The 26435-nt window shown below is 34.6% G+C and overlaps 1 protein-coding gene across 1 annotated transcript; it reads left to right on the forward strand.

Moving 5' to 3' along the window:
- LOC145692886 (fructose-bisphosphate aldolase-like) lies at positions 1 to 26435 on the forward strand. Its single transcript, XM_081768436.1, has 8 exons — positions 1 to 157; positions 8428 to 8630; positions 10426 to 10621; positions 16313 to 16503; positions 20741 to 20969; positions 23102 to 23223; positions 23945 to 24022; positions 26270 to 26435. Exons 2-8 carry the CDS (start codon positions 8448 to 8450, stop codon positions 26315 to 26317), a joined length of 1047 nt encoding a protein of 348 aa, XP_081624562.1. The 5' UTR covers positions 1 to 157; positions 8428 to 8447; the 3' UTR covers positions 26318 to 26435.

The following is a 26435-nucleotide window of genomic DNA, read 5'->3' on the forward strand; positions in this document are numbered from 1 at the left end:
CGAATAATCAACGGCGAAGAAATCTTTACAGACAGTCCTTCCTGTCTTTTCCTTCTCTGAGTGCAGGTGTGTGTATGTTTAATTGTGTGTTACCAAGTGTTTAGAAGTGATAAACTCGAAGTTTGTTGGAAGAAAATAGTTACAATAGAAAGAAAAGGTAAGTACAGTTTCAATCACGAGATTGATTACAAAAGACACTTTTGACTACAGTGATATATGGGACGTCTTTATAGCCCAGTGGTTTCTGATTTCCGTCTTTGGTGTAAGGAAACCCAGGGGTAAAAGTGAGGGGGAACGCGGGGGGACGTCGTCTGCTCAATTTCAAAAAATATCTATGGCGTCCCCCCACTTCCTAAGAAAATTACAATGGGTAAAGATAAGCATGGGGGACGGCGTGTCGTCATGCGTATTTAGAAATTCCATACCCAGCGACGCAACTACGCTAGTTGTCACCCGGTGCAAGAACTCGGCTTAGCACCCCCGTGACCAACCAAATCAAACACTTCCCCAAATATTTGCCCAATTTTGCACCTTCCGAATCGAGCGCCCGGGGCAGAAGCCCTGTTTCCCCCCCCTAGTTACGTCACTGTCCATATGGGGGGGAGGTGCTGGATCACTTTGTTGTTGTGGTTACTTGTAGTAGAAACAGCCTTCCCGGCTAATCTAGTGAGCGTGGGCCTGTAGTGAATGTTGTCCCGGGTTCGATTGCCGGTGAGAGAACATTGCAATTTTAAAGCATTACAGAGGATCAAATTCCACCTTAAACTGTAATTCCACCTTTCCTATGTTTCATCTAGCCTCAGTGCTGAATATGGACGCTACAATCCAACAAACTAACTAACTAATTGTAAATGTGCGTGAACTTGGCTGAGCCCATTTTCGGAAATTGAAAATAAACCATGACAAGGCCGGCCTTAGGCGGAGAGGGGTCCGATTGGAAATATTTTGCGGGGCCCCACGTTTACAATTAACTTGCACCAAGGCAGGGTGCGAAATCCCGGGGGGGACGGGAGGGATTTCCCCCTCACCAAAAATTTTATACTTGCGTTTCCCCCCCACCAAAATATGTAAGGGGGGACACCTTAATATGAAAATATAAGTAGGTCTGTAATGAAAATTTTTAAACAAACAATAAATTTGAATGCATGCCTGTTTTTCAAAAACGTAGTTTAGTTGTAAAGATATCAGGTGTTTAACTTTGTCGGCTGTTTCGTTGTGACGAGATGGAGACCTTTATTCTCTAGCGTACCAGTTGCGTGCAAAATTGGCAAAATTTCTTAAACAGTTGACGAACCTACAAACAGGTTTGCGGATAAGCACTTGCTTTTATATGTAACATATGTGGACGAAGAAAATAACCATTGTTGTTGTTTTTATAAATTAGTGCCTGTAGAAAATTCCGATGCAAAATTCCTTGAAGAGAAAATTATTCACGCGTTTTCCGAATATGATATATTTTTAATCTTAAAGAAAAGCTTGTTAGATTTGGTTCTGACGGGGATGTAGTGTTTACTGGGAGAAACAAGGTGTTGCTGCCCAAATTAGAAGAAATGTCGACCAGTCCCTAATGGATCTTGTATCTGAAAGAGTATTTTATGTTGTGAATGCTATTCACAACTTTGAATATTTCTTAGGCGAACTTCATACAGCTGCAAAACTTAAAAGTATCGCGACAGTCACAGATGCCGCAGGAATGCTAAAAATCAGAAGATTGTTTCACATACGTTGGATTTCAAATGTGGAGCATGTATTATTTGCAGTCTTTACATATTTTTCTTGTATAATGCAATTCCTACTTTTGGGGTATGAAAATGCTGACCATTTCAACAGAGATAGTTTTAAACTGAGTGGTATTTACAAAAAAAAAAAAAAAAAAAAAAAAATCTGTTGGAGAAAAAGAACATTCTATTGCTCGGTTTTCTTCTGAATATTGCGTCCATTCTGTCTAATATTAGTAAAACGATGCAAAAGGAACCAGTTTCGTACAATGAAATAGAGCAAGAATTGAATCTTTAATCCAAGCTCTGAGAGAAATGCGTATGAAAGATGATGTCTACCAAAGTCTTTGTATTAGTGCACTGCAGACAAGCGTCTGATACAGGGAGTGATGATAGTGAGTTTGATCAAATAAGGGGGCAGGTAATCCAGGGTTTAGTAGAAGACGTGGAAAAAAGGTTTCCTTCTAATGATGTCCTAAAGTGCTTTTGAGTGTTTGAAAATAAAGATCGTAATAACATGAGTGGTTTATACGGTAACATAGACTTATATAAAGAAGCTCAATTGTTTGGATTAAATCCTGATACTGCAGTGTTAGAATGGCTTGGTTTGATTTAGTTTAACGTCCCACGATTATGCCTGCTAGGCTAAAGGAGACGTGGACCTACTGATTATAATGGAATCCGACCACTTTGGTCGTTCAACTGTATACCACCGGGAATCGAACCAGGACCACGTTAACCGAAGTCAAGCGTGCTAGCCACTAGACCAAACGGGGGTTCTACAGTGTCAGAATGGAGAGAGTACAAGTCAAGTTCTAAGTCGGTAAATGATTTTCAAGTTCTTAAAGACTTAACGCGGAAAGTTGGTACTGTGCCATTATCAACTGCTGCCTGTGAACGTGGATTCAGTGTTGTTCATATTAAAAGTTTCGAAAGAACCCGTATGTTGGCGAGTACCTTTCAATCTTTATTAACAATTAAACTCAGTGGATCTCCTTTAAAATTATGGGATGCTGTTACTGCTGTTCATACGTGGGCTTCTTTTGGCCGTCACATGTTCAACTCTCGTTACACACGGAAAGAAAGTGAAGTTTAATCTTACATTTTTTCTCTAAGGTAAGATACGTTATTGCAAACTATATTTTAGGTCTATAAATACAGTAACACAATCATTCATTACTCGTATTATTGTGGCTCTCTCCGCTGGTCTACTGGCTAGCATTCGCGCACCATCTTCGGTGCACGGGGTCCCGGGTTCGATTCCCGGTGGAAGCGCCTTACAAAAATTTGAACGATTCCACCTTGAACTGTAAGTCCACATCTCATAGCTTCGCTGCTGAAAAGGGACACTAAATTTAAATAAGCAAATCAATCGTATTGTTGTATTTGTGCTTTCATTTTCTAAGGTTTAACGTCCTACGAATATTCAGTAAAACTAAGGAAGACGGTCATGATGAGATAGATAATAATGGTGGATTAAGATAGCGGAAGGAGGCGGGAGGACCCTGAGAAAACCCACACACAATTGTTTGTATACCACAAGCAGAATTTGGCGCGAGCTAGGATCCAGCCAGGGATTCCACGCACCTGAGGTGACCGCTCAACCACTGAGGCAGCACGGTTTTTTGTTGTCTATCAAGTATTTGTATTAAAATCATATCTGTTATTTATAATAATATATTCTTGCTAATAATACAATATAAATACATAGTATTATTTAGACTTACATAAGTGACCGGATATCTGAGCGACCAAACTGAAACACTAAATACTTAGCGAAGAAACGGGAATTTCATAAATAATAAAAACTATGCTCTGACTCTACTGCTCATGGGGTTCTATGGCTGGCCAGGTAAAGCGCTTCAAGTTAGTAGTTCTAATGCTTGGTTAGGACATCGGTTCTCAGGGACTATTATTTCTGGCTTATAGATCTCTACCGCATTTTCGTGAATGCAGTCTTCAATATGATGGTAAACACAAGGGTACTGTGGTCCCACGGGACTCTAACCCTGGACCATACGCACCGAAGTGTATATTAAACGCAGTAGATATGTTATCAATTTTGGTTAAATGAATAAATAACATTAAAGCATTTTTAAATAATAATGTCGACTAGTTTGAATATTTATTATTATTATTATTATTATTATTATTATTATTATTATTATTATTATTATTATTATTATTATTATTATTATTATTATTATTACTAGTAATAATAATAATAATAATAATAATAATAATAATAATAATAATACATTAAAATTTCAACTTTTTGGAGGCTCCACGAAGCATTAGTGTGGATCGCTGAACTTCTTCCCCCCCACCATTTTCAAATGATTTCGCACCCTGCACCAAGGTCTGTAGTACCTCCGCATATATATTGCGCTCTTCATGATGGTCTAGTAGTTAGCGCGTGCGCCTGGGGTGTGCATAGTCTCCAGATTCCCGGTCTGAGAGCACACAAAATATAGTTTCATAATCACTCCGTTTCATTAATTATCCATTTCATAAGAACAAATCCTGGGACGTCAAATAAACAAAACATCATTTTCATTTCATTTCAAAAGTTTAATAGAGATTTTGCAGTCAGAATGGATGGCAACCAAAATGTGCGGTTAAATAGTGCGTGAAAGTTAATAAACTAAACTTATATAAGGTATATTTCGATATAAAATTATATATATGTAAATCTACAACCAGTAATATTAGTATATCATACCTGGAAAAGACATAGTCATAAAACTACTTGTTTTAGTGACCCCCCGAATTTTTGAAAAGTTGTTAAAGTAAAACCTAAAGTTACGTTTTCAGTCCCCACATTACCAAACACAGAGGGCCTCCGGACATCCCGAAAATTTTAAAGTTGTCAAAAGAAACCCTAAAGTTGCGTTTTAGTTTCCCCATTGCCGAAAACTTTCCTGGGCAGGACCCACGGACCCATCCCGAAATGAAATCCTGGCTACGCCACTTTGCATATAGTAAATAGTAAATATCTATAGTACTATAGAATTTCATACTAATGTATTAAATACAACAGTGGATCACCAAGCCAATCTAAGAAGTTTTGACGTGAATACACTTTTCGAAAGTATAGGTGATGTAACGGACCCCCTTGCTCCACCCTGCGAGGGGACGGTGATGATGAGAAATGAATGAAATGGTGGAATGAAGAAAGTGGGAGGAAACAGGAGAACCTCAAGAAAACCACGCACACAGCGTTTGTCCACCACAAAGTTCACTTGGCGCGAGCTGGGATCGAATGGAAAACATAAAAGAATGACATCTTAAATACATCATAATAACGATAAATGCCATAGTTTATTTGTCAATTTGGCCTTACTCGAATTGACTTCCGAAACTTATTTTGCAATTTAAGGTTAAAATAATAAGCCCTACTTACACTGTGTGTTAATATGACTGAATAAAACATAACACCTGAGTATAATTTCTTATGAAAAGTTTATAGGCCTATTTGTAAGATAATACAATGCGCTTTGATATGAATTCATTGGTTCAAATATTTCTTAAGATTTTTTTGGAAAATAATTCAAGTTAGGAAAACCTGATGTACGCTAGTATGAACATCGTAGGTAGCGACTTGTGAAACATATAATCAGCTTGAAATCGTTATCGACTGCAGACAAAATGAAATGGTGATAAGACGATCACAAATCTTAAGGAACTGATGGAAGATGGATGACATATTTTCCATCGGATTATCCGAGTTAGAGGACAAACTTGCATAAGCAGTCACCTATTCAGTACGCACTAATATACATTCGGTTTTCCTGACTTCATTGAAAAAAAAAAAAAAAATACATCCATCGGATTTTTCGCAGGAGAGGGCAAAGTTTGTCCTTTGTTTTGTATTTTTAATATAGCTATAATAAGAGAAAGGATATGCAAAGAAGTCGCACTGAGGCTGATTTATTTGATACCATCTCTGTATTCACGGTAGTATCACATAGCATAATCAGTAAAACCGCCATTAACTTTTATTAATCCAGTAGCAGAGCCATCCGGTACCATAGCCACTTGTCCGGGGACGCTGCAAGCAGTATGGCATGTATTAATTACATGGATTAGGAATAAATTTAGTCATAGTGACCACAACACACTTGTTTGCTCTTAAACTAGGGATGGCCACAAAGTTCCGGTTCCGCGAGGAACCGGTTCTCGGAGATCCGGTTTTCAGAACCGGTTCTGGAACCGATTCTGGACCTGGATCCGAAAACCCGGTTCCACACCTGGATCCGAAAACCCGGTTCCAGAACCGGTTCCAGATCTGGATCTGAAAACTCGGTTCCAGAACCATATCTTAGGAACCGGTTCCAGACCTGGATCCGAAAGCCCGCAAAGACCCGTAAAGGAGGCACAAAGTTCACCTTAAAAAAATGTGAAGATTTCATTTTCGAATGTCACTTTTAGTGATTCGAGTGAAAAGCTAACTGAAGCTGGAAGAAAATAAACAGTTGCTTGAAGTATCGAAACACAATTGCATTGGAAATAAGATTGAATAAAATTTTTCATTTTCACATCCCACGGTTATGCCGGCTAGGCTAAAGGAGATGGTGATGATGAGAAACGAATGCAATGGTGGAATGAAATAAAGCGGGAGGAAACGAGAGAACCCTCAGAAAACCCACGAATACGATGTTTGTCTACCACAAAGCCCATAATTGCATTTGACTAGAGACCCGGCTCAGATCCCAGATTGTAATATATGTATTTCCAAGAAAAAAGCGATGTGCTGGACACTGTGCCACAAGATTTCTAAAGTACATGTATTATTATTATTATTATTATTATTATTATTATTATTATTATTATTATTATTATTATTATTATTATTATTATTTATGCAAATGAGGGAAGCTACAATCAAACTAACGTATCTCTGAGTTGGAAGCAAGTATTCTATAAAGCACAATACGAAGATATTACTATTATTATTGTTAATAATAATTACTCTTATTGTAATTGTACTTGTGACATACCTCCTTCCATCAAACAATTTTGGCTATTCCTATGAATACACCTATGTTAAAGTTCCTCAATTTGTCCGGGAAGCGCTCCAGCTCTGAGAACAAAGTCCATACCCCACACCTGAATTGTTCAAACTTTCAACTCTTTAGTTTCCCTGAAACAATTCATAGGTAATCAATGATTCGATTTGACACAAGAAATCTAATTCATCTGTAAGTAGTTACGCGCTGAGAAGGTGGGCTTTTATGCACAACATATTATCAAACCAGTTCAATACTGAGAAAAATGTCTCGGGCGTTTTGATTCTTATGTTCAAAAATAGATAGTTAAAAATATTTAGTTTCATTCTACTGTATGTGTGTTTTGATTTGGCAAAAAAAAAAAAAAAAAAAAGTTGTCCGATCTTCCCTTATTTTCATCATAAAACTTCAACTAGAAAAGTAAATCACTGAACAAAGCAAGGCTAATTTTAAAATAATAACTGTGTAACAGTTTCGCCAACTAACTGAAAATATTGGCTTCACCAGACACTGTTTAACTGAACATATTGGCTTCATCAGACACTGTTTCACTGAACATATTGGCTTCATCAGACACTGTTTAACTGAACATATTGGCTTCATCATGCACTGTTTAACTGAACATATTGGCTTCATCAGACACTGTTTCACTGAACATATTGGTTTCATCAGATACTGTTTCACTAAACATATTGGTTTCATCAGATACTGTTTCACTGAAAATATTGGTTTCATCAGATACTTTTTAACTGAACATATTGGCTTCATCACACACTGTTTCACTGAACATCTTGGCTTCATCAGACACTGTTTCACTGAACATACTGGCTTCATCAGATACTGTTTCACTGAACATATTGGCTTCATCAGGCACTGTTTAACTGAACATCTTGGCTTCATCAGACACTGTTTAACTGAACATCTTGGCTTCATCAGACACTGTTTCACTTAACATATTGGTTTCATCAGATACTGTTTCACTGAACATATTGGTTTCATCAGATACTGTTTCACTGAAAATATTGGCTTCATCAGACACTGTTTAACTGAACATATTGGCTTCATCACACACTGTTTCACTGAACATATTGGCTTCATCAGACACTGTTTCACTGAACATATTGGCTTCATCAGATACTGTTTCACTGAACATATTGGCTTCATCAGATACTGTTTCACTGAACATATTGGTTTCATCAGATACTGTTTAACTGAACATATTGGCTTCACCAGACACTGTTTAACTGAACATATTGGCTTGACCAGACACTGTTTAACTGAACATCTTGGCTTTATCAGACACTGTTTCACTGAATATATTGGCTTCATCAGATACTGTTTCACTTGCTTCATCAGATAGCCATGCTTTGTTCAGTGTTTTTTTTTCTAGTTCAAGTTATTTAAGATAGCAAAGCTAATATGAACCAATTAGTCATAAAATTTTGTCCAAACACGTACTCACGTGTTCTATAATATAAGCTGAGAAGTAGTTAAAGGTAAGCAATACTGGTAAACGTAGTTAAATCTTATTTCCGTGGTGGAAGTAGATATCTAGATCCCACATAAAACACTAGATTTATGCCAACATAAACTTTGCTCTGAAGAAGCATGTTAAACTCAAAAGACATAAATATTGATGTGGCGAAATTACACTAAAGCTCTGCTAAATATTCTATCCACTTATTGGATTTTTTTTTCAGACATTTATATTCTGTGAAAGATGTCCACTCACTTCAGCTACCCGCCATCTGACCTTGAGGATGAACTGAGGTCAGTCGCCAATGCAATGTCTGTTGGTGGGAAAGGTCTTTTAGCCTCAGATGAAACTGTAGCCGACATGGGGAACAGAATAGGAGAATTTGGACTTGCGAATACAGAAGAAAACCGGCGTAAATACAAACAGGTAAGGTGTTAAATTTAATAGATACATCCTACTATATTTAGGAAAATTGAGAAACAGAGAAGTATACTAATTGACTCTATGACTGAAGAAACCCGAATGATAATTACCACAGAAACAAAAACCTTTCACAATCCTATTTTGTGCCGAACCAATCCAATATACGACTTGCACACCAAAAGTATTTACCGTTTTGTTCTAAAGTTCACGCTCTTTGTCATTTCGGGAAAGAAACTGCAGCATCCAAGATCTTCATCCTTCGTGCCTAAGCAGTGCAGGTTTTGTTTATTATAAAAACAAGGAGCAAGGAGCTGATTTACAGTGTCTGAATGAGTAAAACGTGTTTCTGATAGTTCCCAGGGAATTTTTGGTTGAAGAAGAACGGGTAGTTGTGAAATTTCTCACCGCAGCTGGACGTTGTGCAGCCGATATTCATCACCAATTGGAGGGTGTATGTGGTGATAATGTTCTTGTCACGAAGTAATGCTGCCCCACCCTGTTCCGAAAGATCATACAAGTCGGGACACACTTTTGGATACAGAATTTTTGCTAAAATTGACTGAAAGTCGACCACAAATGGCAAAGGACAATTTCACCCTCCACATGGACAATGCACTATGTTCTCTACACATCAACTATCAACTTCCATACCGGTATCTATACAGTAATATAGACAGACCTCCGTCCTAGTCATTCGCGCTTTCGGCGCGGGAGATCCGGATTCGAGTTCTGGATAGCGGAAGCTCATGTGGTTCTGATCCTATCAAATCAAATAAAATATCTCATATATCCTCGATTCAGATAACGCAATGGTGATATGAAAAAACATCACGACAGATAACATTGTTCCCTTATGTACAGGATGTTAATGAACTATACCGGCAAACAGTAAGATATGATTCCTCACATCAAAGTAAAAGAGAAAGTTTATATGGATTTGTGGGAAACAGTGCAAAGTTTCAGAGCTAGGGCTATCCAAAATCGTCGAAAAGCTAAATTTTAACACGTGCTATTTCGAATTCGAGAAACCATAGAGTATCAGTATAAAAGAGGTCATATTTACCCACATTTCATCAATCCGCAATTCGTGTGCAAATTATTCCCTACAGTGTATATTCCCAGATATGCTCCTAACAGAATTCTTACATGTGCTGTGATTTCAAGGTGGGTCTAAAGTAGGCAAAGGCAAGCCTTGACAACAGTGGACACGGAATGCTTAGGTGAAAGGTTGGAAGTGTTAGGGAATGCCACCACCACGCTTTGTCGTGTTGAGAATAATGTATACGGTGAGACCCAAGAAAGAAGGTAGCATTTTTTGTGTGTGTGTGTGTGTGTGCTTGGAAAATAGGCTTCCAGGATGTTTTTGCCAATAATCCAAACATAACCCTTAATACATCCTTTTCTAAAATAATACTTATGTTGTAACACTACCTCTTATTCTATGAAGACCAGAATAAATACTGCTCAACTTTTTGTTCAGTTGAAAAACGTGTTCATTCCAATTTAATTTATAATGTATAGATCTTCTGATTGACTGCAGTATAATTCAGTATGTTTCATTTTGATAGATTGAATGGTTTCCTTACAGCATCAGTATTTAAATATAAGAAAAGATTGTTCTCTTGATTTCTTCGAAAACTACGCATGAGAATTTAAACTCACCCATATTATTTTATTCAGCTGAATGAGATGTATTGGACAATATATGTCTCAACTCTGGATTTTTATTATTATTATTATTTATCGTTATACTGTAGTAACATTATAGAATCGATCAATACTTATTTTGTATTTATAGATGGTACTGACAACTGACAAAACGATTGGCAATTACATTTCTGGAATTATTATGCATCCTGAGATGTTACAACAGAAAACAAACGATGGAACTTCCTTTATAGAGGTAATCAAGGAAAGAGGAATAATTCCTGGAGTCAATGTGGATAAAGGATTAGTCCCGTTATTTGGCTCTGAAGGAGAATTCACCACTCAAGGTAATGCAGATACTTTTGTGTATTTTTTTTAATCCTTACAACTCACATTTAAACATATTAAAATCCCAAGAAACAAGATTGTATATTCTTTTTGGGTTAAGTTTAGAGATTCCCCGCTGTTTCTTATAAAAATTAGAAAAATTTACACGAGAAATGAGGTAAGAAATGATGATTTGGAGTTCTTATGCGATGTTTAGGTGTGTAAGTTCGGCAGTGAATGTTTAATATAAGAAAAGAGATGTAGAAGTGGGTACTATTTTGCAAGACGCGGAAGGTTTCGATGATTCAGCAGCATAGTAGTCGCATAGAATGGCAAATCGGTGCGTTGAATGTGATATTTCCGCATTGAGCTTTTACAGAATTATACAGGGTGTTTCGAAACAATACCGGCAACGTTTGGGAGGTGATTCCAGACACCAAGATAAGACAAAAAGTATAGACCAACCTGGGTGCACAAATGCTTCCTATCGGAGCTATAGGCTGCCGAAAACATGAAAAAAATGAACTTTAAAGCTCCATAGCTCCGAAACTATGGGACCTACCGTAGTCAGGTAAAGACTTCACTTAGAAACTAATATATGCCCTATGCAAATATCCAAGTTTTACAATCCTGCGGTACTCTCGCAACAATTTTTATAAAGATAGGTGATGAGTACTTCAGATTATATGCCAGTAGCCAAACTGCCTCTATAAAAATGTTGGGTAAGTATCTTAGAAATCTAAAATATGTGTTTTTGAATAACACACATAATAGTTCCTAAGTGAAGTCTTGACCCGACTACGGTAGGTCCCATAGTTTTGGAGCTATGGACCTTTAAAGTTCATTTTTTCATGTTTTCGGCAATGCATAACTTCGAAAGGAAGCATTTGTGCACTCAGGTTGGTCTATACTTTTTGTCTTATCTTGGTGTCAGAAATCACCTCCCAAACGTTGTCGGTGTTATTTTGAAACACCCTGTATAAGAATAATGAAGAGAATCTATTAAATTTTTGTGAGAACCACGGATTACTGAATTTAATTGATAATTGAGGCTTCTATGAGAAACGGCTCTGGTGTCTAGTCATTTCTAATCAACTAAAGTCTTACCAGGTAACCTAACCTAACTTAGCCTAACAACTTTAGTGTTTTAACTGCTTTTTTGTAGGTTTGAAACTGGAGTGGAACCTCTAAACTTAAGCCTTTTTTCCAAGTGATAATAGTTAATCCTACAGTCAATAGTTAATCCTGAGAATGGACAATTCTTCTACGTATTCTTTTCATTTTTGTCCTTTAACCAGAAATCTAGAGTAACTTTTAAGATATATTTTATACTCTTCTCTAAAATTATACAAATCACTGTTATCAGAAAACGGTTCATATTTACTTAAAAAATAATAAAACATACATGATAAAATACTTATTTGATTATTATCAGTTTATATACAGTATGTATTTAAAATTGTGACAATTAGCATTAATACACACCCACATACAATGTTCTTTCTGGTCCGTGATGTGTCGACGACGCCAGGAGGTATAGATAGTTGGCAAAACTATTACACATGAATTATTTTAGTAAACGTTGTGCCTTGTTCAGAGTTTGTTTTAATTCTACTTTAAGCTCTGTTCAAACAAATTTAGAAAGATAAATCGACACATACACACGCATCTTGGTCATATATTAACCGTTAAATCGCAGTGGTGTAGGTAGGCTTTAGTTAAAAGAGGGGTATAGCTACAGAAGATGTAAATTGGTATTCTTTGTGTTTATGATTAAATTCATAACAAATTAAGACTAAATTCTTCAGTAGACATTACATAGATAATATTTTTTAATGATTTTCTAGTGCAGTCATCAGTAGGATTAATATTCATTTCCGAAATTTATGAAGGATGTTTTGTTGCAGAGTGAAAATATTTAGATAAACTTTAAATTTATTCTGTTAGACATTAAGAATTGCTGTAATGAACTCTATAATGGATTTGGAATAATATACTTGCACAGTTTTTTGCACACGTACTTGGAATAATTTTGATAAATATTGCTTGTGAATTCACGCGTGTTTCTTCGTGTTATCATCTACTTACACATTCTTAATTTCAAAAGAGTTATATGTAAACGAGGGGCGGATCCAAAGGGGGCGATCGCCCCCCAGAAGAGGAAACTTTCTTATTTTATATATATAAAAAAAACATTCCAAAGTTTGGAGCCCGTAACAGTAGCAGTATGACAACCCCCCCAACCATAGAAATCATTCGCAATGATGATAACTCATCGGTTTTCCAATGATCTAAGTAACCGACTAAGAGTAACGCGGCTAAGCGAATGTTAAAACAAATAATAATAATAAAAAACACAAGTCGGTCCTGGATCCGCCCCTGATGTAAACATTCTAAAACATTGACTAAGGAGATAAAATATCTACAATATTCCGACCCTTATCTACGTCACTCCCTACATGAACAAACAATTTCTTTACTTGCTGATTGATTGTAATGTAATTGAGCTTTAAATTAATATATAATTATTTAAAATTAAGAATTGTATTATTATTATTACTCACTAGTGTGTATCGATCAATTTCTGTATTAAAAGTTATCTCGAAAGAAATAGTGGTTCACTCAGCATTTTGCTCTTAGTAAAATAATTTTCTTTTACCGTTTATCCCCTATACATCCATTGGCTTTGTCTCGAACTATATTGAAATCAAATTTTCGCCAAATTAAACAAAAGATACAATAGGAAACTGATGGAGAAAGGACTTAAATGAAGAAGCAATTCACAATAACTAGTACATAAAGAATGTTAAAACCATAAGACGACTCTACACGAAGAACATGTTTTACATAGTTATAAAATTGTTATTGATTTTTTTTTAATTCTTTTTCTGTTCCCTTTACCTCTCCTTTTGTCTATCTTTCCTGTTGATCCAAGAAGTTAAATTAGGGAGAATTAGGAGCGAATTCAATTTTTCAAATGAATATATGAAGACTATAAGAATAGAAGCATAATATTTCAATTTTTAATAGTTCTAATTCATATATTTATATAGTACAATTAGTGTACATTGTATTACCTTTTGCCTATATTACATTAATTACGTTAAAATATTGTTTTTGAGCTTCGAGCTCTCATTGTTTAATTATATCAAGAAATGTAACGTATTTTAATTGATTATAGTTACAACAGCAACAATAAAATGTAAAAAAAAAAAAAAAAAAAAAAAAAAAACCTTTTCTGTTACTTAAATGACCAAAATTTAACAGAGTAGGAAAATACTTATAGCACTATATATCAAAAAATATTTTCAAATAGATATAGTGTACATTCTACATATTACCAATTCTTCCTCTCCCTGTATAGGGAAGAGCTGAATGAAAGTTCGTAGTTTTCTTTCTTTTATTTGTATTTTGTAATAAATATTTTACTATTCTTTGGTAAGTAACTTGACCTGTGTGTATTTTCATATAATCCGTTCTCTAGTTATTAGTAATGATTTCACATGATAAGACGAGAAATGTAACTATTCTTGAGGTTGTATGCAGGCCCGCAACTAGAGGAGGGCCTGTCCCCCCCCCAAAAAAAAAACTTTTCATGGCTTCTCCAGACCTCAATACAAAATGCTATTATTAATACAGAAATCATAATTTAGATATCTGTAAGAGAATTTTTAATGACTTGGCCCCCCTATCTTATTCATGGCCCCCCAAACTTCTGTGTCTGTTTGCGGGCCTGGTTGTATGTAAAATTTTAACATAATTTTCTTCCGATAGTTGCCATAATTGCATCGAGAATGGAAATATAAACAATTTCTCTGCAAAAGGAAAATTAAAATCTTTTAAAAATACAGTGAAATATTTCCCTACTTTATATTTTCTTCTCGAATTAACTCATTGTTGTATTAAATAATTAACTAGTACTATATTAGGCCCGTTACACAGTCAAGCGCAGTTCCGCGCTCCGTCTTGCGCCCTCCGCACTACGCGTGTGTGCTTACACAGTCATCCGTAGCTACGCGCTACGCGTCACGTGATTATATATATGATTCTTCTCAATCAATGTTGCGAGTCAACATAAAAAGTTCGAAACGACAATAGTGGCATCTTAATATTTCTGTAAGAAGAGAAAACGAAGAACACAGAAAAATAAATGTCTCAAGATTCATCCCTTAGTTTCTCAAAGAAGTCTGAAGGGAGCTTTACGTCTGTGTATATAGATTTACGAGAAGACGAGAAGTACTTCAATAATTTCCGTACGTCAATTCAGTCGTTCGATACCTAATTGAAAAAAATTCATCGAAATTATAAAAATGCAGTTTAAATAAAATTCACATGCACGCTCTTAAAATACAGCTCTTAACAGATACTGTTTTTTAACAATTGAAAATAACCAATGTTTGTACATTTGGTTAGAACTTCACATCCAATCAACTGTTTAATAGTAGAGATAAATTATTTGCCTCAATTTATCTTTTTTCATTGTCCATACCTTCATTTTTACCAAAAAAAAAAAAACTTTTACATATCTCGTTCCATGCCTGTTCACGAATGTCACGCTTTTTGTGTTCCTCACAAGAGGGATCCCATTAACATGGTGTTAATTTAACCTCCGTGATAATTGAAACTGAAACTGAAATTTATTGAAAGAAAGTCCAAAAATTACAATAGTCACATACTGTTAACAGTGGTATATTAGAGGCACCACATGTACAGTTCCAATTAAGCAAAGACATTAATTGAAAGTTCCAATTAAACGAAGACAATATAGCTAAATTAAAAATAACACTAAAAAATATGAAAATAGTATTATAGAACAGTACCGTATAAAATATTATTTAGCAACTCACTATCAAAAATAAGAAAAGAAATATGGATCAATTTGCATTTTGCTTTTGCTACCATGCACGTTTCTTTTTAAATTTTAAAGAGAAATGGCTGCTCCGCGCGCGGAGTTCCGCTTGACTATGTAAGCACCCATTTGTTCAATGGCCTTATCTGCCTCGCGGAGCGCGGATAGGGCCACGCGGAGGCCTCCGCGTGACTATGTATGCACCCATAAGAATCAATAGAACAATCTTGCCACGCGGAACTCCGCGCGCGGAGCTCCGCGTGACTGTGTAACGGGCCAGTGACTGTGTGACTGGTAACAGATTTTCAGATACCATTGTTTCATTTAACAAATTTCTCCTCAACAAGCTTTCGAAAATAAACTTTATTACTGAAACTGGCATAAATAAAATATCAAGGTGAAGTGTTAATTCTGTAAACGAGTTGTTACGGAAGAGTGTGAATAATCTGTGAAATGGATAGAATAGAAGTGCAGTGTGTGTAATAGAGGAAGAAGAGAAGTTGCCGAGGGAGGAGGGGGACAAAACTAGGTAAAAGCCAGAATTCGTTGCCGGTCTATATAAACTATGAAGGTAGGTACAAAAATAAACTTTCCGTGAAAGACCTAACCTAATCTAACTAAAACTAACATAAACTAACCACAATTAGGCTATATTTAGCAAAATAGTATCGATTTTCAGAAAAAAGTCTGGCCCTCCAAAAGCAGAATTTATAGCAAGATGAAATTCAATAAGGTTTATATACCGTATATATTTTGTGAACAATCAGGGTGAAATAGTCATTTAAGTCATTTTACTTGTTCTTGATTTATCTATTTGAGGTGTTTCGATTTATTTTCTAATTTTGTGTTTCATTTTTTTAAGGATTGGATGATATGGCCCAACGTTGTCAAGAATATAAGAGGAAAGGTTGCCAATTTGCTAAGCTCCGATGTGCATATAGAATTTCAAAGAACACTCCCTCACCACAAGCTATTGCAGAAAATGCCAATGTGTTAGCTAGATACGCTTCTATATGTCAAGCAAATGGACTTGTTCCTATTGTTGAGCCCGACGTAAGTATTTCGTATAAGATATCTGCCATTTGAAGTATATGCCAAAGCCGTGCATGAAAATGAGGTATGAATTCGTAGAAGAGACAGGGCCGAAGAAAGGATTATACAGTATACTGTAAAGACAATGTTAAATTATAGAGGAAAAACAACATGGTTTATAAATGTAAAAAAAAAAAAAAAAAAAAAAAAAAGGCATGAAATAGATGGCAAGGTGTAGAAGGACTAGAAAGGGAAAGAAGAAGTATAAGAAAGTGGAAAGAAGCAGAGTGGATAAGAAGGAAAGAGAAAAAATGAAATGAAATCTTTCAGTTTTACGTCCCACGATTATGCCAGCTAAAGGAGACGGTGATTATGAAAAATGAATGAAATGGTGGAATGAAGTAAGTGGGAGGAAACGAGAGAACCCCGAGAAAACCCACGAGCATGGTGTTTGTCCACCACAAAGTCTACACGGCGCGAGCCGGGATCGAACCAGGAACCCCAAGCACCGGAGGTGAACGCTCTACCACTGAGCCACCGCGCAAGAAGGGAAGAGATCGAGAGAGAGAAATAAATAATGAATTGAACTAGTGAACTATGTATAATTTGTGTGTCAAGGTATTAGATAAAATACAAAAGAAAGAGGACAAAAAGAACAAGATGCAGAGTAACATAACATATGAGAACAAGATAATGCAAATGCAGTCTAATTAAGAGTTGATGATAAAACAGAAGTGAAAATTCGAATCTACTTAATAGTTGAAGTTTGTGTCTAATTAAAAAAAAACTGTAAAAATGAAAGGAAGAGCCTTACTGTTCTCACTTCCAACGTTACCAGTCGTTGCTTCTTATGTGCTTTCGAATGCCATCCAATTTGACACAGTTTTCCATTTGAAATTTTTAAGTTGACCCCTGTTCCCGGTCCCTGGGGACCACCCAGTTATCACGAGAAATTTAAATAATGGGCTTCCACAGTAAATGCACTACGTGTTAGCAGAAATCTTCAACTCCGAACCCTATCTCCTACACCCTTAGATTGTATTCTGCACTTTCCTACTGCGTCTGAAATGAATTTAGATATGACTATATATATTTCAAGAAATAAGTGAAAAATGGATAGGCCTGCTCTATGACAAATGACAATTGCTATTGTTGACTTCTTTCTCTGATTTCACTTATTATCTTTTAAAAACACGCCAGTACTTCTGTTAACTGTCCTATGAGCGACCGATTCGATCTGTTAACCTAACCTAACTGCTCTATGAGTCACCGATTCGTTCATTCTAAGATAATGGAAGAAGATAAGGTTCTCCCTTCTTCAACTTGTTTCATGCTAATGTGATTTAGAACCTAACAAAATGTACTATAAAAAATTTCGCTCTACCTGAATTTAATACGTGAGAATGCTCTCATTACATTAACAATCTTTTATACGTTTTTCCTAATATTATATTTTTGAATTAATTTCTATGAATACATTAACTCTATCAAGGGGAAAACTAACTAAATACATTTAGAGTAGCTCCGCCTTTGTCTATGATTCTAATATAATTAAAAATTTCATGTTAAAAAAATTATACGGAGCATAAGTTTAGATTGAATATGTTTATGGCATAAGAAAGAAATCAGAAAGAGGTAGGGGAGCCCGAAGAAAATTTTCTAGGGAGGGGCATCTCCATGTTTGCTGTATTACGTCTGGTATATCTGGTATTTAATATACGTGGTTTGCTATATTACGTACACATTTTTGTGAGCCAGGGGGGCGACCCCTGTCTTCCCATCGGGTGCCCATGGAAAAAAGGTGTTCACCACTTGAGGATATCAAAGAAATCTAAAATACGGTGTATTTGAAGAAATTATTACACAAGTTACAAATCTCTCGCAGGTCTTAACAGTTCGTCTAGTTATAAGGGATTATGTCAGATTGCTACACGACAAGCTTTTATGTGTAAATCAAAACAAGGGAGGGAAGGCAAATAAGCAATTAGTTTACGTTTGAGTAGCTTACAATAGGGGGGAAGGTAGTTTAAAGAGTTTGTTTACCTTTTGGATTGTTTAGAGTGAACTGCATTGTAATTGGTGGGATTGGTTGAGAATAGCCAACAGATGTAAGGGATCTCAAAAGCTGTCTGTTATCATTGCCATTTTTTTTTTTTCATTTTATTCATAGAGTCTTAGGAAATCTAAAAAGTAGATAGTTGGCGAAACTGTTACACGTTTAAGTTTTTTAAAAATAAAATATATTACTGTGCTTAGTGTGTGACTAGATTTGAATCAAATTAAATACAGAAAGCAGAGGTTTTGAAGAAAGGGGATATTACAACTGGATTTTCAATAATTACATAGGAATATACTTTTCATGGAAATATCCTTGCTGTCCCGTTAAGTTATTTGATATGTTTTATGTCAAATCTGACTCAAAATTAAAATAAGTTTTATTTGCACTCACAGTAGAGGAAAAATATATTTTACGAACAGTATTACTGGCTCGTACATATTTCATACCAAGGTTGTTCGGGAGCTAATAACGCCAGAGGCAAACATATTTTACGAGATGGAATCATATGATCTTCCATCATCTCAATGTAAATGAATCGGTCGCTCATAGGACAGATAACAGTTCCTGTCGCTAATAGGACTGTCGCTTCTGGGACTAATTCCCTAATAGACACACTATTGGTAAATAGTTTGAAAAGTAAGAAGTCATTGAAGAAGTCAATGTTATGCATCTGCTTTTATGGCAACCATTTTTTTTTTCTGCTTTTTGTTCTCATTTTGACCTGAGCTTTTTCAGCCCGGTTGCTTTGAAAGAGGGACTAAATAACTTTATGCATCATTAAAACAAATGGAGTGGAAATATACTACACCGGAAACATTCTTAGATCACAAAACTCAGTTTTTACAAGAACATTTCTGGTATAGTAAGAGCAATCCATTTATTTACTTAACCACAAAGCTACCTAATCCGTTTTTCAAATTAGCTTGATATGAAAAGAACTACTGGTCAAAAGTTAACGGAATATTGCCATAAAACTAAGGCTAGGTCAAATATAAATACTATTAATTTCTTTATAAAAAAAAGTTTTCTGTGCTTATTATTTCAAAATATTGGGATAATTGATGTAGAATGGAAATACGAATAAACTTTTCACATCCTTGAGTTAATTCATATTTCAACAGAATCGTATAACACTGTTATACGATTCTGTTGTATATATAAAATATGAGTTAGTTTTAACTCATAAAATCATCATGTCTTTATTCTTAAAATACTTTTTTTTTAACGGGCTTACCTAGGTAGAATATATACGATTTCATTTCATATACGTATTAAATACTTATACAATTTCTTACAATATATATTTAAGATAATAGTCAATCATAATATACAAAGTAAAGTAACGGTTAACATAATTACTTAAATATACTAAACATCGTAATAATAATTATATAAAAATAACAATCTTCAGATTACCATAGTTTCTTTTCATTCCATGAACTCTTGTATTGAATAAAATGGATTTATTATTAACCAGTCACAAAGATTTTTTGGATCAAAAGATCCAATGTATTTCAATCAAAAATTTTCTTGTAGGTCTTATATCTGGAGAACCATATATAGTGTAGCCAAACTCAAACTATCAGTTAACTCAGTATCACGTGCTTATTCCATAGAAAATACGAAAACTCGATTTAGGGGCCGTTCAAAAACTTTGTAGCCCCTGATTCAATTGGTCTAAAAGATCCAATATCTTTCAACAAACATTTTCTTGTAGGCCTTATAACTGAAGAACTACATACTACAGTTAATTCTGTATGATGTGCTTGTTCCGTAGAAAATACGAAAACTCGATTTAGGGGCCCTTCAAAAATTTTGTGGCTCCTGATCCAAAAATTATTGGCCAAGATCGCAATCTTTTGATCCATTTTTGGTTTTCCTAAATTTTTTGTTTAAAAGTCTTTCACATCATATGCTGTAAGAAGGTTGTTAGATTATCAAACAGGTTTGGTCCTACAATTAAATAACTGTTTTTGACTTTGGGTAATGTACTAAAGGGTACATCAATTTTTATATAATGCAAGCAGTCGAACTTCAGTATCACTTTAGCTGCACTAAATATGCTTGAAATGTCAAGAACTACAATAAGTATTCTCGAAACGTCAGCTTTTAAGAGTAAAATAACATAAAACTAAACAAATACTTGAAAAAGCTATATGTATCTATTTATTTATTTATTTTCTTTCCCGTACTAAATAGATTTCTTTGGAGGGTGATCATGATTTAGAAAGGGCTCAAAAAGTCACGGAAACAGTTTTGGCTGCTGTGTATAAAGCCCTCGCGGACCATCATGTGCTTCTGGAGGGAACAGTTCTTAAACCTAGTATGGTCATTCCTGGAAAGTCCTGTAGTAAAAAATACGATCCAGAAGAAATTGGGAAGGCCACAGTTACAGCTCTTAATAGAACTGTTCCAGTCGCAGTGCCTGGTAAGAATTCAAACTCTTTATCTTTGATCACGTAAAATGAATTAAAGAAAAAAATATAAAATTCTTACATTAAGTTGAGCGAAAATAAATGTTCGTCTGTATCAAGTTTCCTTAAAAGAAGGCCGGTGAATATGAAACTCACAAGAGAAATTAGCATTGTCTGTTTGCAAATGTATCACAGTAATCATGTCTTACTTAAGGTTCGTCTCTACACAACCCATTCTACATAAACTATCGAACGCTTTAATACAATGAAGGCAGTAGTGATATGATCTGTTTAGTATTAAAAATTTGTGTAGTGGAAGTTGAAGAATGATAAATAGTTGCAGTACACAATGCTGATGTTATCAGTTTAAGAAAGGGAGGATATTAGCTTTCAGTACAAAATTCACTCATATCGTGTACTATTGCAATGGTCAGTGACATATATAGTTTCATCAGGGGGAGGGGGGATTTTCAAGCAGTCAGTTTCATTTCCTTTTAGCACAAGCATGATTTTTGTACATATAGTAACTTCACGTACTTTCACGAAAGTAGATTTTAGGCTTTATAAATATAGTACTATATCTGATTATGAAAGATATACTTTTAAACCTAATGTTCTGGAATATGCAACTTCATTAATATTTAAAGCGGATGATCCGAAGTCAATGTAACTATTATACGTTTCGTGTGATGAACTTGGGAATGGATTTTACCGAGTGGTTGAGTGAATACCCAAATTATTATACCCAGCACCTCGAACAAGTACACGATTACATGCAATAAATAAACACAGTTGGTAGTAAATCAAACTAGGAACACTGCTAAATACTTGAACAAAATCGCTGGTAGTAGTAAAATATACAACTAATAAACTTGGATGTTTGATATTTTAAAAATAAATACTTGTATATGTAAATTTGAAGAGTTAATAATGTAAAATTAAATACTGCATACTTCTTATACAACTAATCGTGGTATAGTACACCTCGATAATGTAAAAATGACTATATATATATATATATATATATATATATATATATATATATATATATATATATATATATATATATATATATATATATATATATAAAACTATCACAAAGAAACTAACATTTTCCATTGCACATGGTTTGCTTTTAACATAGCTAAATCTGAATTAAACTACTCACTGAGCAACACTTTGGATAGTGTCTGACAATGGCGGATCCAGGACGGACTTCTGGGGGGCGGTGGGTTGTAATACTGCCACTTAGAGCTACTTTTAAGAGTTCCAAACTCTGGGATGGTTTTTTTATGTATAAAATAAGAAAAAGTTTCCTCTTCTGGGGAAGGGGCGGCGATCGCCTGCCCCCCTGGATCCGCCCTGGTGTCTGATGACGCCAAAGTGGATAGTAAGCAAAACTGTTACACGTTAATATTTTGTACAATAAACATTGTTTTGCTAAGCGAGTAGTTCAATTCAGATTAAAGAAACTTAACAAAAAAAAAAAAAAAAAAAAAAAAAAAAAAAAAAAAGGAAGTTTCTCACACCGGTTGGGAATAAAATGTCTGTATTACGATTAGTACCGCTCAGAAACTAGTTGTGAAAGTATTAAAATTTTGTTACAAACGTTTCAAAACCCGGAACAATTAACAGCTTGGAAGGGACGCAGAGTAATATATAAATTGTGAGTAATATTGCAATTGTGTGTAATAAAAAAACGGTCACCCGGACACCTAGTCAACCTACTTGTTTAAAGAGAGACTTTCAGAATAGAAGATTTTTCCGTATTCTCCTTACAGCCCTGATCTTGCTGCCTTCAACTACCAACTTTTCCCTTCCTTTACATTTGCAAGTATATTGCTACTTTCATTTCAGAAGAATGTAATATAAAGTAGGACTATTTTTACCTGCTTTAGCAGCTTTACTTAATGGTATGCTGTCTACATTCACTTAAAACTTATAAAACCTGTGAAAAGAAAAGTGAATAGAAAGATTCGTTTCAATAATTTTTTACGTTTTTATTTACATTATAACCAATTTAATGATGGGTTTATATTATAATTAGCCTTTTTTTGTAGAAAACAAATCAAAACAAGAATAAATAGCATATAAATTCTACGATCTTTTTTTCTTTTTCTTTTTTTTTTTTTTAATGTTCCTTTAGGCATATTTTTCTTATCGGGAGGACTTTCTGAAGAACAGGCTACAGTATATTTGAACGCTGTCAACAAGTACCCTGGGAAGAAACCGTGGCTACTTACATTTTGCTTTGGTCGTGCTTTACAGGTAATGTTTTCATTACTAGTGGATCGTTATTTATTTCTATATGTACATAGTTAAACCTTTTGCTTTTAAATATATGAAATATGTGTACGTTTTATTTTTAAGGTTTAAAAATTTAAAACATTAGTAATTTTGTATTTTTTATTATTATTATCCATACTTTAAAATAAATAAAATAAAAGTTAATTCTCAACAAGGGGTATATTAGTACTATTTAAAAATTTGATTATCGATTTTTCTCATAATCATCAAAACAATATTGTCCGTTAATCAAATAATAATTTTGTCCAAATATGGGATTTTTGATATTTTTAATATCAGTATATATATTGTAGTCTGTCAAGTTACTATTTTCATGTGAATAGATTTTCTCCGTATAAAAAGTTGTAACTTGTAAAAGCTTAACACTGGGAAAAGTGTGTGTTTTACAACTAATCTATTTAACAGTATAGATGAAAATGGCGCCACAGCAAAATAACCTGTGCTATTTAAGTGTTTGTAATTAGCGATTTCTGTCTGACATATTTTGATTCAATGGAACCAATATATCAACTCAAAGCGGTTGGTATTCAGGCTTGGCAACAATTTTACAATTTCTGAAAAGCTCAAATTGAAGTAAACAATTTCTCCATTACAAGAACTTATTTAATTGTGCCAAACTTCACTTCTAAATTCTGAATTACAATATAATTAAAATAAGTACTAATAATTGTTATACTTTTAGGCCTCTATGACGAAAACCTGGAGCGGTAAAGATGCAAATGTAAAAGCTGCACAAGAAGAATTCTTGAAAAGAGCTAAGGTGCGTACGTATGAATGTTTCAACTGGAACTAACTTTATAAAGGTAATAGGTAAATGTCGCTTTCAAAATATGCCAAAACGCCTGTGAGGTTGTTGGGAGGTTAAGTTGTAAATTATGGTTTGAGAAAGGTTTAGTGCCAAGAAGTTTAATAGGTAGAAGGGAACTAAAGTAGTTAATTGTCTGGATGTTATGATGTAACATTTTGAAGATGTAAGATTGGACATTTCCGACATTGTATTATGGAAGAGAAATTACCATTAAATTGGATATGAAATTAGGTACTAGGACATATCAAGTTATAAGACGATATTAAGAATGATTAGTGTTATTACTATGCAGTCGGAAACAACTGTAAAAATCACAATATTGCCACAACGTTGTACTTTCGTAAATTTGATTTAAATATATATGATCCAGTGCGGTGGGTATGATATGTGCTATATTGGGGAAACGGAAAAGAGATTAAAAGAGCGAATAAAACAACATACGGACGACCTTAGGTTGAGAGAGACAGAAGTGCAGGTGTCTTATGTTTTTACAACCACATAAGAAATACGGGACATTCAGTAATTGGAGCGAAGTGAGCCAAGAGGAGAGAAAGTTAGTCGGAAAATGCGAAGAAGCAAAGTTTATTGAAATAGAAGGCGATAGAATTATGAACTGGAACTCTGGATTTAAAAATTGATGAACTGTACAATCCGCGGCAAAAAACCTGCAACACGAGGATGATTGTGAAACTACGCCTAACAGCACAGGGAATGAACATAACGTCTAAGTGGAACGAATCACGCCAAGATAAGCCTCGGTCTCCTCCCGTGCACACTTATTTTGGAGCAAAATACTTCATCATTTCATAATAAACTTATATGCTCATGTTGCAGGTTTTTTGCCGCGGATTGTACAATAAGTTATTAAGGACTCTTAAAGATTAATTAAGTTAATTGTAGTTTTATTTTTGTAAGTTTAGTATTATTTATTTATTTTTATTATTTATTTATAGCATTCATATTTAAGAAGTTAATTGTAAAGCTTATTATATTAATTAGATTAGGCCTAGTTTTTAGAAATGAATGTATATGGTTGTCAGCCGGGAAAGGGGAATATCGACGGTTTTATTTTTTGGTGTGTGGTGTAAGGGGATTGGCTATTGAATAACCAATCAGGATTAGTGGATTTTTTTCGCTGTCTTTTATATATTAATTCTGTCATTACCTGTGCATTCATAGTGTCTGATGAAGCCAAGTGGATAGTTGGCGAAACTGTTACTCGTTAATAATTTTTACCATAAACATATTGTTTTGCTCAGCGAGTTGAGCGGTTTGAATCAAACTTACGTATATTAAAAACAAATCTTGAACAATGGACCACATTATTGTTGTACTTTTGTATTTGGATCATGCAGTAAAACTTATAAAGATTGTATTGTTAGTACACCCGTCCGTCCTTCCGTTACTCCTCACAATAACTCTTGAACGGAAGCAAATTTTGAAATTCTGATTTTTGTAATAGATAGTTTGAACAATTATCTTGCCCGAGTTCGTTAACGGAATCAATCCGTTAACAACTTAACGGATAACGGCAACTTTAACGGTGGCTAACTGTAACTCATTTCTCATACCTGTGAGCTAATTTTTCAGTTCTGCTTTCAGCAATAGAGAGCTAGAGCGACTATGTCGGTCAAGTTCGTTAAGTTAGTCCGTTAACATCTTAATGGGTAACGGAGAATTTAACGGCGCCTATCTGTAACTCATACATGCAAGCAAAAAGTTTTTTTTTTTTTTCAATAGCTAGATCAATTACTCTGACCGACTTCGTTAATAGATTCAGTCCGTTAACGTCTTCACGGATAACGGTGCTATCACGTTATCTCATATGTATATAATTTTCTCGTAACCTTTTTTTACTGTCTTTATTGTTAAATGCTATCATAGGTAATGTGACATGACATAAACATGAGACTTCTTCACTTTAAGTGATTAAGTATTAAGAGACAAAAGTAAGAAGTTTTACTTCTGGTTAGTGAAGATCCATAAAGTATCATGTACACAAAATCAAATCTAGCTTAAATAAAGTATTCGTACTCGAATACAAACATATGTATTAGAATTTTTTATTATTACTATTAAATTCATATGTAATAAAACAGTAAACCACACGTTGGAAGTTCATCTTCAATACATATTTTAAATTTCTGTACTAATGTGTGTTTCTAATATGTATTATAATAATTTTTCTTATCTTTTTAGGCAAATAGTTTAGCTAATCAAGGGCTGTATGTGCCGGGAAGAATTTAAACATGTTTCATAAAATGGCGATCTGCGAAAGTACAAGGAATGATTTTCATTGGCTTAGGAAGTGATCCACTCATTATGTCACTATTGGAATATCTAATAAATAACATAAACTAAATAA

Source organism: Thermobia domestica, chromosome 8 (genome assembly GCF_964235325.1).
Source record: "Thermobia domestica chromosome 8, izTheDome1.hap1.1, whole genome shotgun sequence".
In the NCBI taxonomy this organism is placed as follows: domain Eukaryota; kingdom Metazoa; phylum Arthropoda; class Insecta; order Zygentoma; family Lepismatidae; genus Thermobia; species Thermobia domestica.

Coding starts and splice junctions, on each gene's coding strand:
- LOC145692886 (XM_081768436.1), top strand. CDS start 8,448: ATGTCCACTCACTTCAGCTACCCGCCATCTGACCTTGAGGATGAACTG. Junction 8,631..10,425: donor ACCGGCGTAAATACAAACAG/GTAAGGTGTTAA, acceptor TTGTATTTATAG/ATGGTACTGACAACTGACAA. Junction 16,504..20,740: donor TTCCTATTGTTGAGCCCGAC/GTAAGTATTTCG, acceptor CGTACTAAATAG/ATTTCTTTGGAGGGTGATCA.